The 12,825-nt window shown below is 64.0% G+C and overlaps 1 protein-coding gene across 1 annotated transcript in view; it reads right to left on the bottom strand.

Annotated features, from left to right (window-relative positions):
* Nucleotides 1-991: 991 nt before the first annotated feature.
* The window catches only part of DENND6B (DENN domain containing 6B), a 12,555-nt gene continuing 721 nt past the window's right edge, over nucleotides 992-12,825 (bottom strand). Inside the window, exons 2-20 of the mRNA XM_015593998.2 lie at nucleotides 12,701-12,824; nucleotides 8,326-8,364; nucleotides 8,209-8,251; nucleotides 7,612-7,724; nucleotides 7,166-7,246; nucleotides 6,464-6,569; nucleotides 6,267-6,346; nucleotides 6,121-6,183; nucleotides 5,814-5,869; nucleotides 5,203-5,325; nucleotides 5,028-5,123; nucleotides 4,853-4,947; nucleotides 4,664-4,729; nucleotides 4,397-4,551; nucleotides 4,273-4,326; nucleotides 3,917-4,026; nucleotides 3,697-3,799; nucleotides 3,527-3,601; nucleotides 992-3,445 (exon numbers count right to left, since the gene is read on the bottom strand). Of these exons, the coding sequence (XP_015449484.1) occupies nucleotides 3,323-3,445; nucleotides 3,527-3,601; nucleotides 3,697-3,799; nucleotides 3,917-4,026; nucleotides 4,273-4,326; nucleotides 4,397-4,551; nucleotides 4,664-4,729; nucleotides 4,853-4,947; nucleotides 5,028-5,123; nucleotides 5,203-5,325; nucleotides 5,814-5,869; nucleotides 6,121-6,183; nucleotides 6,267-6,346; nucleotides 6,464-6,569; nucleotides 7,166-7,246; nucleotides 7,612-7,724; nucleotides 8,209-8,251; nucleotides 8,326-8,364; nucleotides 12,701-12,824 (1,705 nt within the window). The 3' untranslated portion in view covers nucleotides 992-3,322. The remainder of the gene's footprint in view (nucleotides 3,446-3,526; nucleotides 3,602-3,696; nucleotides 3,800-3,916; nucleotides 4,027-4,272; nucleotides 4,327-4,396; nucleotides 4,552-4,663; nucleotides 4,730-4,852; nucleotides 4,948-5,027; nucleotides 5,124-5,202; nucleotides 5,326-5,813; nucleotides 5,870-6,120; nucleotides 6,184-6,266; nucleotides 6,347-6,463; nucleotides 6,570-7,165; nucleotides 7,247-7,611; nucleotides 7,725-8,208; nucleotides 8,252-8,325; nucleotides 8,365-12,700; nucleotide 12,825) is intronic.

Genomic DNA, 12,825 nt, shown 5'->3' with positions numbered 1-12,825 from the left:
GCCCGGTTCGGGCTCAGGTACGCGCCAGGCAGCTAGTGCCCCTCTGCCTGGGCACCACCCCGGGAGCGCTCCGGGCCTCAGGCGAGCCCAGGCCTCAGCACCAGGAGGTGCTCAGGGCCAGACCGAGGCCCCCGGCGCCCTCGCGGTTCTCTCCGAGGCGGGCGGCCCCAGCACCCCGATCCTCAGACTGGGAACAGGCCGGCCACACCCCTGCCTTTTCCGGGGATAGGGACTGCTGGGCCTCGACGTGTTCCCTGGAGCCTCGGCACCCCAACCTCCTAAGGGAAGACGCCTGCGAGTCCCCTAACAACTCCTCCATGGTCCCCAGATGCCCTTCCACCCCACCCCCACCCCTGTATGCCCCTGGGGACCCGCACCGGGGACACACCAGCCGGTCTTCAGTGCCTGGAGGTAGGCGGTGACACTGAGCCTTTCTCTCGGTTCCGCTCTGGACTTGAACTTGCCCTACCTCTGGCCACTCCAGCCCCATCTGCCCCGGGGCCTCCTGGACTCGAGGCGGGGAAGCTGCCACGCTCCTGCTGCCCCCTCACGGGCAGCCTCCGGTTACGGGGCAGGGGTGTGGTGAGTAGGAGTTGGAGCCCCAGGGATGTGTGGGACAATTCCCCAAACCCTAGCAGCGCCCCCACACTGGGACACCCCCGCCACTTTGGGGACCCACCCTCCACCCAGACTTGTCCCCTCCTTGCCGACACTCTGCTTCCTTCTCGGTCCTCTCATCTGACCCCCAACTCCAGGACCTGTCCCCAATGCTTGAGAATGTCCTGCATGCGAATCCAAGATAGGAAGGTGTTGCTCCTTCAGCATCTCAGCCGCCCCCCCGACTCCGACCAGCCAGGCCAGACCACCCCTTCAGCCCTGAACCGTACCCACACCACGGCCCACTCAGCCCCCACTGCAGGAGACCCAAAACTTACCAGTGTCTGGCAGGGATGCCCACTTTTTATCAAAAAAGGAAGTTAAAATACAAGAATTGTGTCACAGGTCATTTTAATACATTTTAATAAAAAATGTGGGAAGGCCACTATCAGACTAGACGGGAATCTCTAAATAGAGCACATGCAGGAAGCTTGGAGCTGACCTGTCCTTCCTGTCGCTGCCGCGGCGACTGCATCCTCCGGCCCAGCCCGCCCCGACCCGGGCCACCCCACCAGGCCTTGGCACAGGCCCCTTTTGGGCCAACTGGTTCCCGCTTGTCCAGCCCTTCTGCCCAGGGCCTCTGCTGGGGACAGATCTTCTCCTTCTGACTCATCTGCCCCTTCCTTCCCCTCACTGTCCCCTTCCATAGTGGGGACGGGGGCTCAGCCAGGCCAGAACTGACCCGATCTTGGGAGGGAGCGAGTAGGCCTCTGGGGGCGACTCCACGCCCAGCCCCTGGGCAGTGCAGGGGGTCAGCTGTGAGGCAGACAGAACCCTCCCTCCTGCCCCAGGCACTCCAGGGGATGGGCCTCCTCGGGCCTCTACACTTCCGCCTGAGATTCTGCCCTGGGCACAGTGCCCACCCTGCCAGGTGTCCCTCCCCCAGCCTCTGCCGCCAATGGTCCCTGGGGGAGAACGCTGGGACCAGGGGCATCTAGTTGTGCCTTTCGGGACTGCTGGTGGCCAAGGGCCCTGGCAGATTCGTGGAGGCCACCTTACAGCCCCCCAGGCAGCCTGTAGTCCCCAGCCTACCCTCGTGCACAGCTGCCCTTGAGAAGCCAAGTCAGGTGACCATGCAGCATGGCAAGTACAAGCTAAGTGATGTTTGGGGCGCACCCCTCACGGTGGGCTCATATTAGTGAGAGGGCCTGGCACTGTCTCAGCCAGTGGAGTTAGGGTTAGGGGTTGGGGTCAGGGGTTAGGAGTAGGGGTGGAGGGCCCTGAGGGCAGCCGATGGCAGGGCCTCCACCACCCCCTCAGCCCCTTCTCGTGGAGGTGAGAGAACCAGCCAGGTACAAGGAAGGTGCTGGTGTCTTTGTGGGCCCCCTTGGAGACCATGCCCTCGGTGGGGAGGCCACGCCCTCGGTGGGGAGACCACCCCTCCAGACCACACAGCCAGGGGCAGGCTGCCCAGACTGGCATTTGGGGCCCATGTGGCACCTGTCTCACTCCAGTGCCTCCAGCTTGTTCCTTATGCAAAAAGATTTACTGCCTCAGTCTGCCTTTGTCGTTTTAATTGGTCGTGTCCTTGGACCCTACACCACCCTGGGCTCAGCTGTCTGTAGAATGGGGACAGTGACAGGCTGTCCTAGGCAGCAGTCAGGGCCAGACAAGTTGCTACCAGCAGCTGAGACCAGCGCTTGCTGCTGTGCAGGGGATGACTGGAGGCCTTGGTGACCGCCCATCCGGGGCATGGCCTGAGTGGGGACTTCGAAAGAGAAGAGACAGCTTCCACCTGTGCCCGCTCACTCTGCCAGGACCCCACGCAGGGAGGTTGGACATGTACACGATACACATGCCACCTGATGAGGGGTCTGAAGGTTGGTGGCTGGGAGACCTCCCCGCAGGCCCACAGCTCTGGGCCCAAGCCTCACGCCCACCCCTCCCCTGGCTGACACTGTCACCCTTGCATTGCTGGGGAGCATAACGCTGCTAAGAGCTGGGGGGCTGCTAGGGCGAGAGTCCAAACTGCTCGGGTGCACGTGGAGCAGATGGAACCAAGGGCATTAGGTCGAGCGCCTGTCAGCTGAGAAGCAGCATGGGCCGGGCAAGTGGAGGTGGTACCCGCTGGGCTGCTCCAGGCATGGGACCCTGGACAATGCCCTGGTCCGGCCAGTCTGGGCCCTGCACTGTCCTCTAGGAGCCCTACAGAAGAGCCACAGGGCACAGCTCCTCTCCCCCTCCAGGCGATGACTGTGGGTGAGGGGTGAGGCACCCCCAGCCCCCACAGACAGGGGGTGGGCTGTGTGAGGACAGAGGTCTGCTTGTCAGCTTCCTTCTCCCGTCCTGGGCTGGGCAGCCTGGTGGGGCTAAAGGACACATCAAATGCAACATCTGGGTCCCTGCAGGGCTCTGGCAGATGGGGGCCTGTTGGAAGGGGTGGCCCCGGGCCCAGATCAGCAAGGGCTCACAGCCAGCCTGGCCCAGCCTGCAACCCCTCAGAGGGGGGTGGGAGTCAGGCTCTGGCACACACGTGATCCACCAACAGTCAGCTCCAGGCTGTAGTTCCAAATGCCACCTTTACAGCCGGGAGGATCGTGGCGCTGGGGGCTGGAACAGCAAGGGGTATGGGTGGCAGAGCTCACGCTCGGTTGGGGCTGCCCTCACTGGGGAGAAGGAAGCTCGGCCAGACCCAGGCGCCTCGAACGTGCCCGTGGGCCCTGTCCTAGGGAGGGCAGAGGACAGCCTGCAGGTCCTTGGGCAGGGAGCCGATGGCCGTCTCAATGTGCAGCTGCGCCCGCTGCAGCGTCTCCTCCTTCACAGGGAGCTGGTGGCTCTGTGCCCTCACCTGTAGGGGCAGCAGTGGTCAGGGGCAGGGGACCTCCCTGTCTGGCGGGCCCCAGCTGGGCAGGGCTGGGAGCTGTCTCACCAGCTTCTCCCGAAGTTTCAGGACCAGATCCACCACCTCCACCTCGGACTTGTCCTTCATCCAGGTCTCGATGTCCTGCCATGAGGAGACGGGGCCACCTGTCACCAAGACCCTCGCCCGGCACTGGCCCTGAGCCCACGTGCTCACTGCCTCAGCCCCAGGCCCCTTACCGCCTCGCAGATGGCCTCAAGGTGCAGGGCCTCTAGTTTGTGGGCCATCTCTCTGCGCCGCTGTCGGTACCAGCCGTCAAAATGGGGAGACTTGAAGAACCGCCTATGGGGGATGGGAGGTGATGGCTGTGGGGCTGGCCCCGTGTGCCAAGGCGGAGGGCACGGGCACCCTTTACCCCAGCAGCAGGAGCCTCAGGACTCCTGCCCACCATTCACCCACCTGTAGAGGCCCAGCCAGTCACCCTTGAGGACGCAGGTGAGCTGCGGCCCCGTGCACTCCAGGCTGCGCAGGAAGTCATCTTGGTGGAAGGGGCGAATCTGGGGCGGGGTCTGAGATAGGAGCCCCATGAGCCCCTCAGGCCCTGCCCCTTGGCCGCCCAAGACCCACCTGCAGGACGCTCCCAGACACCTGGGCTCCCACCCTGCCTGGGACACACCCCAGGGAGGGGGCCTCGAGCTCCTCCGTGGGGCCCCCATTTCTTGGGCCCTGGGGTCTCCTCCACACCCGTGAGCTCCCTTCTTCTGGAATCAGGATAGGCGCCCCGCCCCAGGCCACCTCCGAGCCCTGGACCTCACCTTCCAGGGCGCGACACTCTTCTGCAGGGGCATGAGGCCGGCCATGTAGTGCTCCTGCGGGGGGAGGGGATGAGCTGGGGCCACAGCCCCCTGCACTCCCCAGCCCCCCACCCCAGGACCTCACCAGGGGGATGACGAAGCTCTGCGTGAGCTCCAGGAGGTGCCCCCGCAGCAGCGTGGTCAGCGTGTCTGCGGGCCGCCCCCTCCGCAGGCCCCTGAGCAGCCGAGTGAGCAGCGCCTTGTCGCGGTGCAGGTGGGCGGTATACGTGGTGTACAGGCCTGGCGGGAGGGCAGAGCTGGGTCCTGCCCTGGGCACCTCCCTCCCACAGCCACCCGCACCCCACCTGGGTCCTGGAAGGACAGGTGGGGTCCTGGCCTGAGGGGCACACACCTGGTTTGGTGTCCAGGGTCTTCAGCCTTGAGGGCTTTTTCAGCTTGACTTGTTTAGGAAGGCCCCCTGCCGAACACCCACGGCCTGGAGTCCGAGCCGCAGGCTCAGACCCAAGGCCCCCGAGCGTGGCCTCTGAGCGCCCCGGCCCGTCTCCCCAGGATCCCTGGGCAGAGGCCGGGCCAGCCTCACCTGACATCTTGGGCTCCCCGATGCGCAGGATGTGGGGCCAGTGCTGGAGTGTTTTGATAAGAAAAGGGTTGGTGACCCCCAGGACCACGTTTGGTCTGGAGAGAGAGGAGAGAGAGAGGGAGCAGAGGCAGCGGCGGCCCGGGACAGGCGCGGCCGGAGGCGGGCGGGCGCTTACGGGGCCTGTGTGCGCGTCGCGAACTCCTTGAACTCGCTGTCGTGGATGGTGAAGTAAGGGCGATAGTCGCAGCAGAACTTGAGGGGCTGCAGGCAGCTGTGGGGTGGGCACAGCAGGCGGTGAGCACGCAGGGCCATCCTGCCCCAATGCTCCTCCCCCACGCTGCCTGGCCTACCGGGTCAAGGCCAGCACCATCTCCGAGGACACAGCGGGCGAGGGCGCCAGGACCAGCAGGGGCTCCCCAAGGAGCATGAGCTCCCACAGCGTCTGCACGTGGGCCAGCACCGGCTGGAAGCACCTGGTACGGGTGGGAGGGGGCCGGGGCTGGCTGGGGCCAGCTGCTTCAGCCCCCACCTCCCAGGTGGGCCCAGGTCCCGCCCCCAGCAGGAAGGCAGCTTGAAGATGTCCAGGGTCGCCCACCTCCACGGTCCACCCACATTGGCCTGGCACCCCATCCCCTGCAGGGCCGGCCAGGGCAATACTGTTCCAAAGCCCTGCTCCCTTGTAGACTTACCCAGAGATGGGCAGCCTCAGGCAGGAGTGTGTCCCCAACACAGCCTCCCTCCCCCCACACTGCCTTCCAGAACCGTCCTGCCCACAGTTCCCATCTCCTCTGGGTGCAGACACCAGGCACAGGGTGTCTTGTTCGTACAATTCCTCTTCACGGAACTGGCCGGGGCTTAGCTCCCGGCGGGCAGTCCCCGGGGTGGGCCAGCCCTGCCCGGCCTGCGCCTGTGGGCTCGCTCAGGGTCTATGCAGGCAGCGGGCAGTGGTTATGGCACTCACCTGAACAGGTCCAGCTCATGGACACTGCTAAGGACCAGCGGGGCCGGCAGTAGGTTCTGAGGGGAGGGGTGGGTGGCATCAGGCTGAGGGCAAGGCCGCCACCCTGCAAGCCCCAAGCAGCACCTCCCGCCCCGGGAGGGCCCTGCGGACGGCAGCCCTCGCCTGCCCACCCCAGCCCCACAGCACAGGAGACGGTGGGGGACATCCAGCCCTGCATGGAGACACAGGACTCTCCCTGGCTTGGCCTGGGCTCTGGCCACCCCACGCGACCCCCAGCGTGTGGGGTGGGGAGGCCCAGGAGGCCCACCTCATGGCCACGCTGCTTCAGAGACGTAGATTCGGGCTTGTCCGCCCTGGACGGGATGTGGACCTGGGGGCGAAGGGAGTGGCTGCCAGCTGGGAGTGGGCGCCTCACGCACCTAGGGCCCTCCGGCCCCGGCCGCCCATGCTCACCTGGAGGACAACGCCCACCACGGGCAGGTTTAGGGTCCGCCCGGGCACAGGGGCTGGCCACTGGTCAATCTCACTGCACACTGTGGACAGAGGTGGCAGGCATCAGCAGCCTGTGCCGAGCAAAGGCTGCTGGCCGAAGCCACTGGGTACAGTGGCCGGTCAACGAGACCTTCTGGCCTGGCCCGATGGCCGCTCACCTGCTTCCAGGCAGGGAGCCAGCTTGTCGAAGTACTCGGGGGCAATCAGGCTCAGCAGTGCCTGGAACAGCCGGACAAAGGGCAGGCGGGACACCAGCACCAGAGACTGCAGGGCCCACAGGGCCAGTAAGATGTCACTTCAGCCACTCAGGAGCCTGCAGGGACCCCTGAGGCCTGGCTCACCCGGGGCCATGTGTCCCAGCAACTCCACAGGACAAGTCTCCCCAGGAATGGCCTCGGACCCCAGGGTTATCAGATAAGAAAACTCCAAGCCTGCCACACAGTGTGGAGAATCCCAGTGACTTCAGGGACGGGCTGGGACCCGGGCCTTCGGAGGGAAATGCATGTGGCCAAGATTTCTGGGATGATCTCCCAGGGGTCAAGCAGTTCGAGACTGAAGCCGCTCTAATCCTGAAAGTGTGACGAGGCCCCCTCGGGCCAGCAGCGAGGAGCAGACAGTGAGGCTGCGGGTGCTGCGCCAGGGGAGGGAGGGTCAGCGGGCCCAGGTCCTGGAGAGCTGGGTGCCCCCGCCCCTGCCCGCTGCCTGGCGGGCCAGGGCAGTGTGCTCCACCCAGCGCCAGCGGCTGCAGGCTGCAGGAGTGGGCACTTCCGGAGGCTCAGGACCCCTAGCCCACCTGTCCTTCCAGATGGCCGCCAGCCCCCGCCCTCGGCAGTGCCACCCAGAGCAGCCAGGAGGCTCACCTTCTGGAAGTAGCCCCTCTTCACGGAGCTGTCCTTCACCTGCCTGAAGTACACGTAGCCGAGGTAGTGTGCCGCTTCCCTCTGGAAGGGGCCATCAGCCAGGCCACGCCCCTGCCCGCCCAGGCCACCCGCAGAGGCTGCTCCATGCTCTCCCCAGCCTTGGGGGCCAGGCCTGGGGCCTGGAGGTGGGAGGTGGGCTGCACCTCCAGGGGGCGCATCGCAGACACAGAGGTGAGCGCCCAAGGCTTGGGAGCCCCTGAAGGCTCACCCAGGCATGCCTGCTACAAGCACAGTGCTGGGAAGAGCTCCAGGGGCCTCCGGGCGTCTCCAGGAGGACTGGCCCATCCCCATGCAGGCACCATGGGCCTTGCAGCAGGTGGCGACGCCTCCTGTCACGGCTGCACCAGCCCAGCACTGGCCTGCGGGGAGAGGCAGCCCACGCTCACCTGCAGTGACACGGGGGCCCCGCTGTCATAGTGCCTGTCATCGGCAGGCCAGGGGCTCCTCTGTCCTCCACACTGACGAATGCGGAAGCTGAACTGCGTGTCCCCGAGGCAGCCTGGGAAGGGGGGCAGCCCCGCCACGCCACATCAGGGCTGGGGCCCTGAGGGGAAGCCCCACCCGCGGGGTCTGGGTCTCCCAGAGGAGGCCCTGGGTCCCAGCTGCTGCACCTGAGGGTTCCCGAGCGGTCCACACATTCAGAAGCACTAGCGACAGTGCAAGCACAGGGGGCGGTCGGGAGACTGGGGTGGGCGGGCTCAGCCGGCCCGGACACCTGGGCCCTGGGAGCGGTCACTGTGCGGTAAAGACCAGACCTCGCTGGTCCCTCTGCCCAGAGACTCCTCTCGCCACATGAATGAGGGGTGACCTGGCCACCAATGCTACGTCGTGGGCTCGGGGTGTCTCCACGGCCGGGGAGTGGGGCTGGCGCTTACAGACTACGACGCCTCCGGCTGGGCCACCGGGCTCCCGGATGGCCTCACCCTCACCCCCACTTTCCTCTGTCACCACCCGGCCCAAGCGGGGAGATTGGGGTCACCTACCTGAGTGGGAGTCAGGGAAGGACAGGTAGCAGATGCTGCTTTTCTGAAACACACGAAACCCAGTGAGGACCGGCTCGCTCCTGGGCGACATCTGCTCCCCAGAGGGCTGGGACCCACCTCCTTGTCCGTGAGCCGGAAGTCGCTGGGGTACACCAGCTGCAGGGGACACAGAGCACTCGGTGAGGGCGGGGCGGGAACAGTGCTGGGCTGCAGGCGTCCCTTTGGCCCCCTGGAGCACACCTCCATTGGCTCAGACCCTCCTGCCCCCTCCCCGGGAGCTCCCGCGGACTCTCCTTTCCTCCCCCGGGGCCCCCAACGCCCAGGCTTCTCAGCACAAGGCCACGCCGGCCTTCCCTTGCCTGGGTGAGCTCCCTGAGACCCTCTCTGCACCCCGGCCCTTGAGGCCACTTGCCCAGACTGTGGTTGGGCCTCCCTGCCTCCACCATCCTGACATTCGTCCCCATAGCTTAAGGAGGTGGTGGCCTCCTCTCGCCTGGAGTGGTCACAGGGCCCTGCCTGCTGGTCCCACCCCACCCAGCCAGGGGTCTTAGGCTGTGCCCCTCTGCTGCTCTCCCAGACGGGCTGGCCGGCCTCATCTCGTCTCCGCTGACAGGGCTCCTGGCAAGGTCGCATCCGAGCCTCTCCACGGCACCCCAGCAACCTGGGCGTCTTCACCCCCATCCCCTAGTCAGGGGTCTGGGAGCTTCTGGCCTGTGCCCTACCTGGAGTGTGAGCCCCAGGAGAGTGCCCTGGGCCCCGTGTCCAGTGAGTGTGACCAGCTAGACAAGCCACACCCCCCAGGAGTGGACAGTGAGTGACAGCACAGACGCTAAGCGACGGGCTCTGGGTGATCTGGGCAACAGGTGGTGCTAGAGGAGGCAGTAGCCAGACCCATGCCCAGGCGCGTGGCCACGATGGGCTTCCTCGGGGGACACCACAGGCAGGGAGTCCCTGCTCCCGCCAGGCCCCGAGGCGTCTCCTGAGGAGCTGCCGTGCCCTGGCCCACGGCAGCCCCAGCTATGCCCGGGGCCTGGGCTAGCTCTCCCAGGAGGCGGCCGTGCTGAGCCCGCAGTGCGCGAGGAGCTGAGGCCTCCACGCAGGAGCCCCTCCGCGCTCCGCCTGCCCACCTCCGGCGCCAAGGACGAGCTGGGTTTCGGCTTCTGGGGTGTGCCCCAAGCCCCTGGAGGGCACGAGGGGCTGTGCCCTGGGACTCATACTGTGTTCCTGGTCTATCTCTTGTGCTGCATGTCAGGTGTCAGGCAGACACCCCCAGATATGTATTTGTACAGGGTGACGGCACATCTGTGAGGTGTGATAGAACAAGGGGTCACATGGAAACCTCCAGATGTCAGCTCAGGAGACACCGAGAGGGGCCAGGAGGGAGGGCAGCCAAGGGCATCTGTCTGTGGGCTGGACCCACAGAGGCAGGGGATAGCTCCAAGAGTGGCAGGGGCCACAGGACCACTTAGGACATGCCCTCGTGTCTGTGCTGAGCAGGGCCAAGGAGAGGAAGGTTTCTGGCGGCCGGGGCAGAGCCACAGTGGACCCTCTGTGCTGAGCTCAGCCATCTGAACCCGGTCTGACAGCCACAGGAGTCTCGCAGCATCTGAGCGGGCCACCTTGGCCTGCGAGCTCCACGTCCAATCCCAAGGACCCCATCAGAACACCTGGTGGGGACCATGTTCAGGGGCTAGAGCGTCCTCTCCTGGGAGCAGAGGCTGGAGGCTGGGCCGACTGAGCCGGGCCATGCTTCGATGCAGGGAGGAATGCAGTGGACCCTCAGGGAGGCAGAGAGCGCAGGGCTGTGCTGCACAATGACCCTGGCCTCTTGTCATGAGCCGGCCTGCACAAGCTGTGGCTCCTGTAACCCGGTCGTCCCTGGGGGAAGACACAGGGACAGAGGCAGCAAACTGCTGAGATGGCGCCTCTAGGACAGCGCTTCTTAAGCTGAAGTCTGGGTGCCCTCTAGGACAGCGCTGAAGTCTGCATCTCCTCGCTCGTGTGCACTGCAGTTGCCCGAGGCTACAACACCGACTGTCGCGGGATGCTGACCGCAGAAGTTGACATAAGAATCCAGCCGCTTTTCTATCTGGCCAGATGTTAAAAAGGTTTGTAAAAGTGTCAAATGATGTCTCTCTTCTTACCAAATTTAATTTTGGAAAATATGGTTGTTCTCAAGAAAATATTAAAATTTATGCTAATACATACGGTATTGTTTCTTACAATGGGTTGATAAATATTTTTGAAATTTCTTAGTTTTAGTTTCTAGTGAACATTGAGAGCCACGAAAGAGCTCTTTGAGGTCCCGGCAATTTCTGAGATGTAAGGTTAGGTTCCTGAGGCAGAGCAGAGTGGGAGCTGCAGGGAGGGGTTCTCTGGGACCTCGGCTGCAGCTCACTCCCCGGCTCGCTGCGCTGCGGTGTGAGAGGTGGGGTTCTGCGAGCGGAGCTGGTGGCCTCAGGCCTTTTCTCAGCTGGTCTGCAGAGGCCTGTCCCGGCCACGCGCTGCCCGCAGGCTTTGGTGCGCCCACGAGTGTGGGACCCCCACACACTGGTGTGCGATGGGGTCCTGACGCACCTCTCTGTGTCTCAGGCACCGAGTATGAGCCCTGGAGAGCTGGTCTTCTTGTTTAACTCCGTGTCCTCGTGTCCAGCACCGGTACTGCAGGGCCTGGCTGGTGGCAGCTGTTCAATACTTGATTTACTGAGCGCGTAACGACAGCACCTTGCCTTTGCGTTCGCTGGTTTTTCGTGGTGAGGGGTCACCTGAAATAGCCCCTGCTCCCTGTCCAGCTATGGCCTTCCCATCCTCCGAGATTGGCCAAGCCCCGTTCCTTCCTCTGAGCTGCTTCCATTCATGGAGCTCCTGGAAGTGGCCCCTCGCTCTTCGGCCCGTGTCCCGGCACCAGCAGTGCCTGGGCCTTTCAGCGCTCGGCCCGGCTGCGGTGGGACTAAGTGAGGACGGGGCAGGTGCTCTGTGAAAGCCTGTGGGTCCAGCTGGGGTGACCACTGATCTTCCCCACGATTTCCAGGGGAGGGAGAAAAGACAAGAGGCAAACCTGATGAGGGCTCTGTGGTTGAGCTCTGGATGGACCTGCAGCCCAGTTTCTGCACAGACTTGATGACCCGGGGGGGCCCTGGGTCTCCGACCCAATCCCCAAGCTGTGCGTCCTCAACAATGACTCAGAAGCCCAAAGCACATGGATCCTTCCACACTACTTGTGTAAAATTAGCTTTCTGAACAGTTAAGTTCTAGAAAATCACACATGAGAATACTTTAAGGAAACAGAAGAATCTTTTATCTTCTCTTGTGATTTTATGGGCGACAGTAAGAATGTGGGCTCTGTGATATTAGGCAAATCACCTCACCTCTCTGTGCTCGGGCCTCTCCATCGAGTGGGGCTGTCACCATAACGCACACCTGGTGGGGATGAGTATGGTGGAATGGGAATGCCACAGAACCGGGCACAGTGCCAAGACCCAAGAGTCCTCACTAAGTGTCAGCCCTTTCTGTCTTGGGCTTCCCACGGCCTCTTAGAGCTCAGCAAGGCCTCAAAATGTCCCTCATCCAGACACTGAAGCGGCTTCTACAGTGGCTGTGCAGCCTCATCTGGCCAATGGCAGTCACAGGGTACACCGGCTCCCTGGCTCTCACAAGGTCCCTCTGTCAATATGGTTAAGGACCTCCAGCCTCTCCTGCACTGTCAGCTCCCTGGTCTGTGTCACGGCCTTCAGGGCATAGAGGCCACCCTGACAGGCCTGCGGAAACATCCCTCCAGAGTCACCTACACCCAAGGAAGAGAAGCTGCCCGTGTGGGTGGGGGCAGGGAGGAGCCTTGCAGGCAGTGGGAACACCCCAGGTCCAGGGAGCGAGGTGCGGCTGGCGTAGAGGAAGATGACCGGATGGCTGGAAGGTGACCCACAGGGCTCTGGATCCGATTCTAAGTGCATAAAGAGGTGTTGAGAGATTTCTGAACGGGAAGCAGGAGAGCCGCAAAGTTGGGCTTTAGGAGACAGGAGTGGCACAGCAGCAGAGCGTGTGGGTTTGAGATCCTTGTTGCCAGTGGAACTTCAGCCTTGTCCAAGGATGGCATGGAGAGTTGATGAAGAGAAGGAGTCAAGGGCGACCCCCTAGGATTCTGGCTGGAGCAACGGAGGGGAGAAGGTGCCACAGCTAGTGTGGGAAAAGCGGGGAGACTAGACAGGTTTTTACCGAGGAAGATCGAGAGCATCTCTTTGGTTGTGCAAAGTGCAGGGCTCCCATCTCCTCCAGAGCATAGAGGCCACCCTGACAGGCCTTTTCTTTCCTTTGCTGCAGAGAGCACCTTTCAGGAGGTGACAGGCGTAGGGTTTCGTAGGAGAGACGGGCCACCTGGGGTGTCTGCCCGAATGTACCTCATGTGCAGGGAGCTCGCAACCGCCCCCCGCGCGCCTGCCCAGCGCTCCCCACCCGACAACTCCTCATTCCGACCACCGCGCCCCGCCGGGCTCACCTCCAGTGCCTGGCCCAGCTCCAGGTCGAAGGTGACCACGCATACGCACTCCAGCCAGGCCGAGAAGCGCGCCCAGGGCACCGCTGGAGCCCGTGCCCCGGCGGACTGCGCGCCGAGGCGGCCGC

Source organism: Pteropus alecto, unplaced genomic scaffold (genome assembly GCF_000325575.1).
Source record: "Pteropus alecto unplaced genomic scaffold, ASM32557v1 scaffold118, whole genome shotgun sequence".
NCBI classification, from domain to species: domain Eukaryota; kingdom Metazoa; phylum Chordata; class Mammalia; order Chiroptera; family Pteropodidae; genus Pteropus; species Pteropus alecto.
Note: the sequence above shows the minus strand (reverse complement) of the source record. Positions and strands in the feature narration are given on the sequence as shown.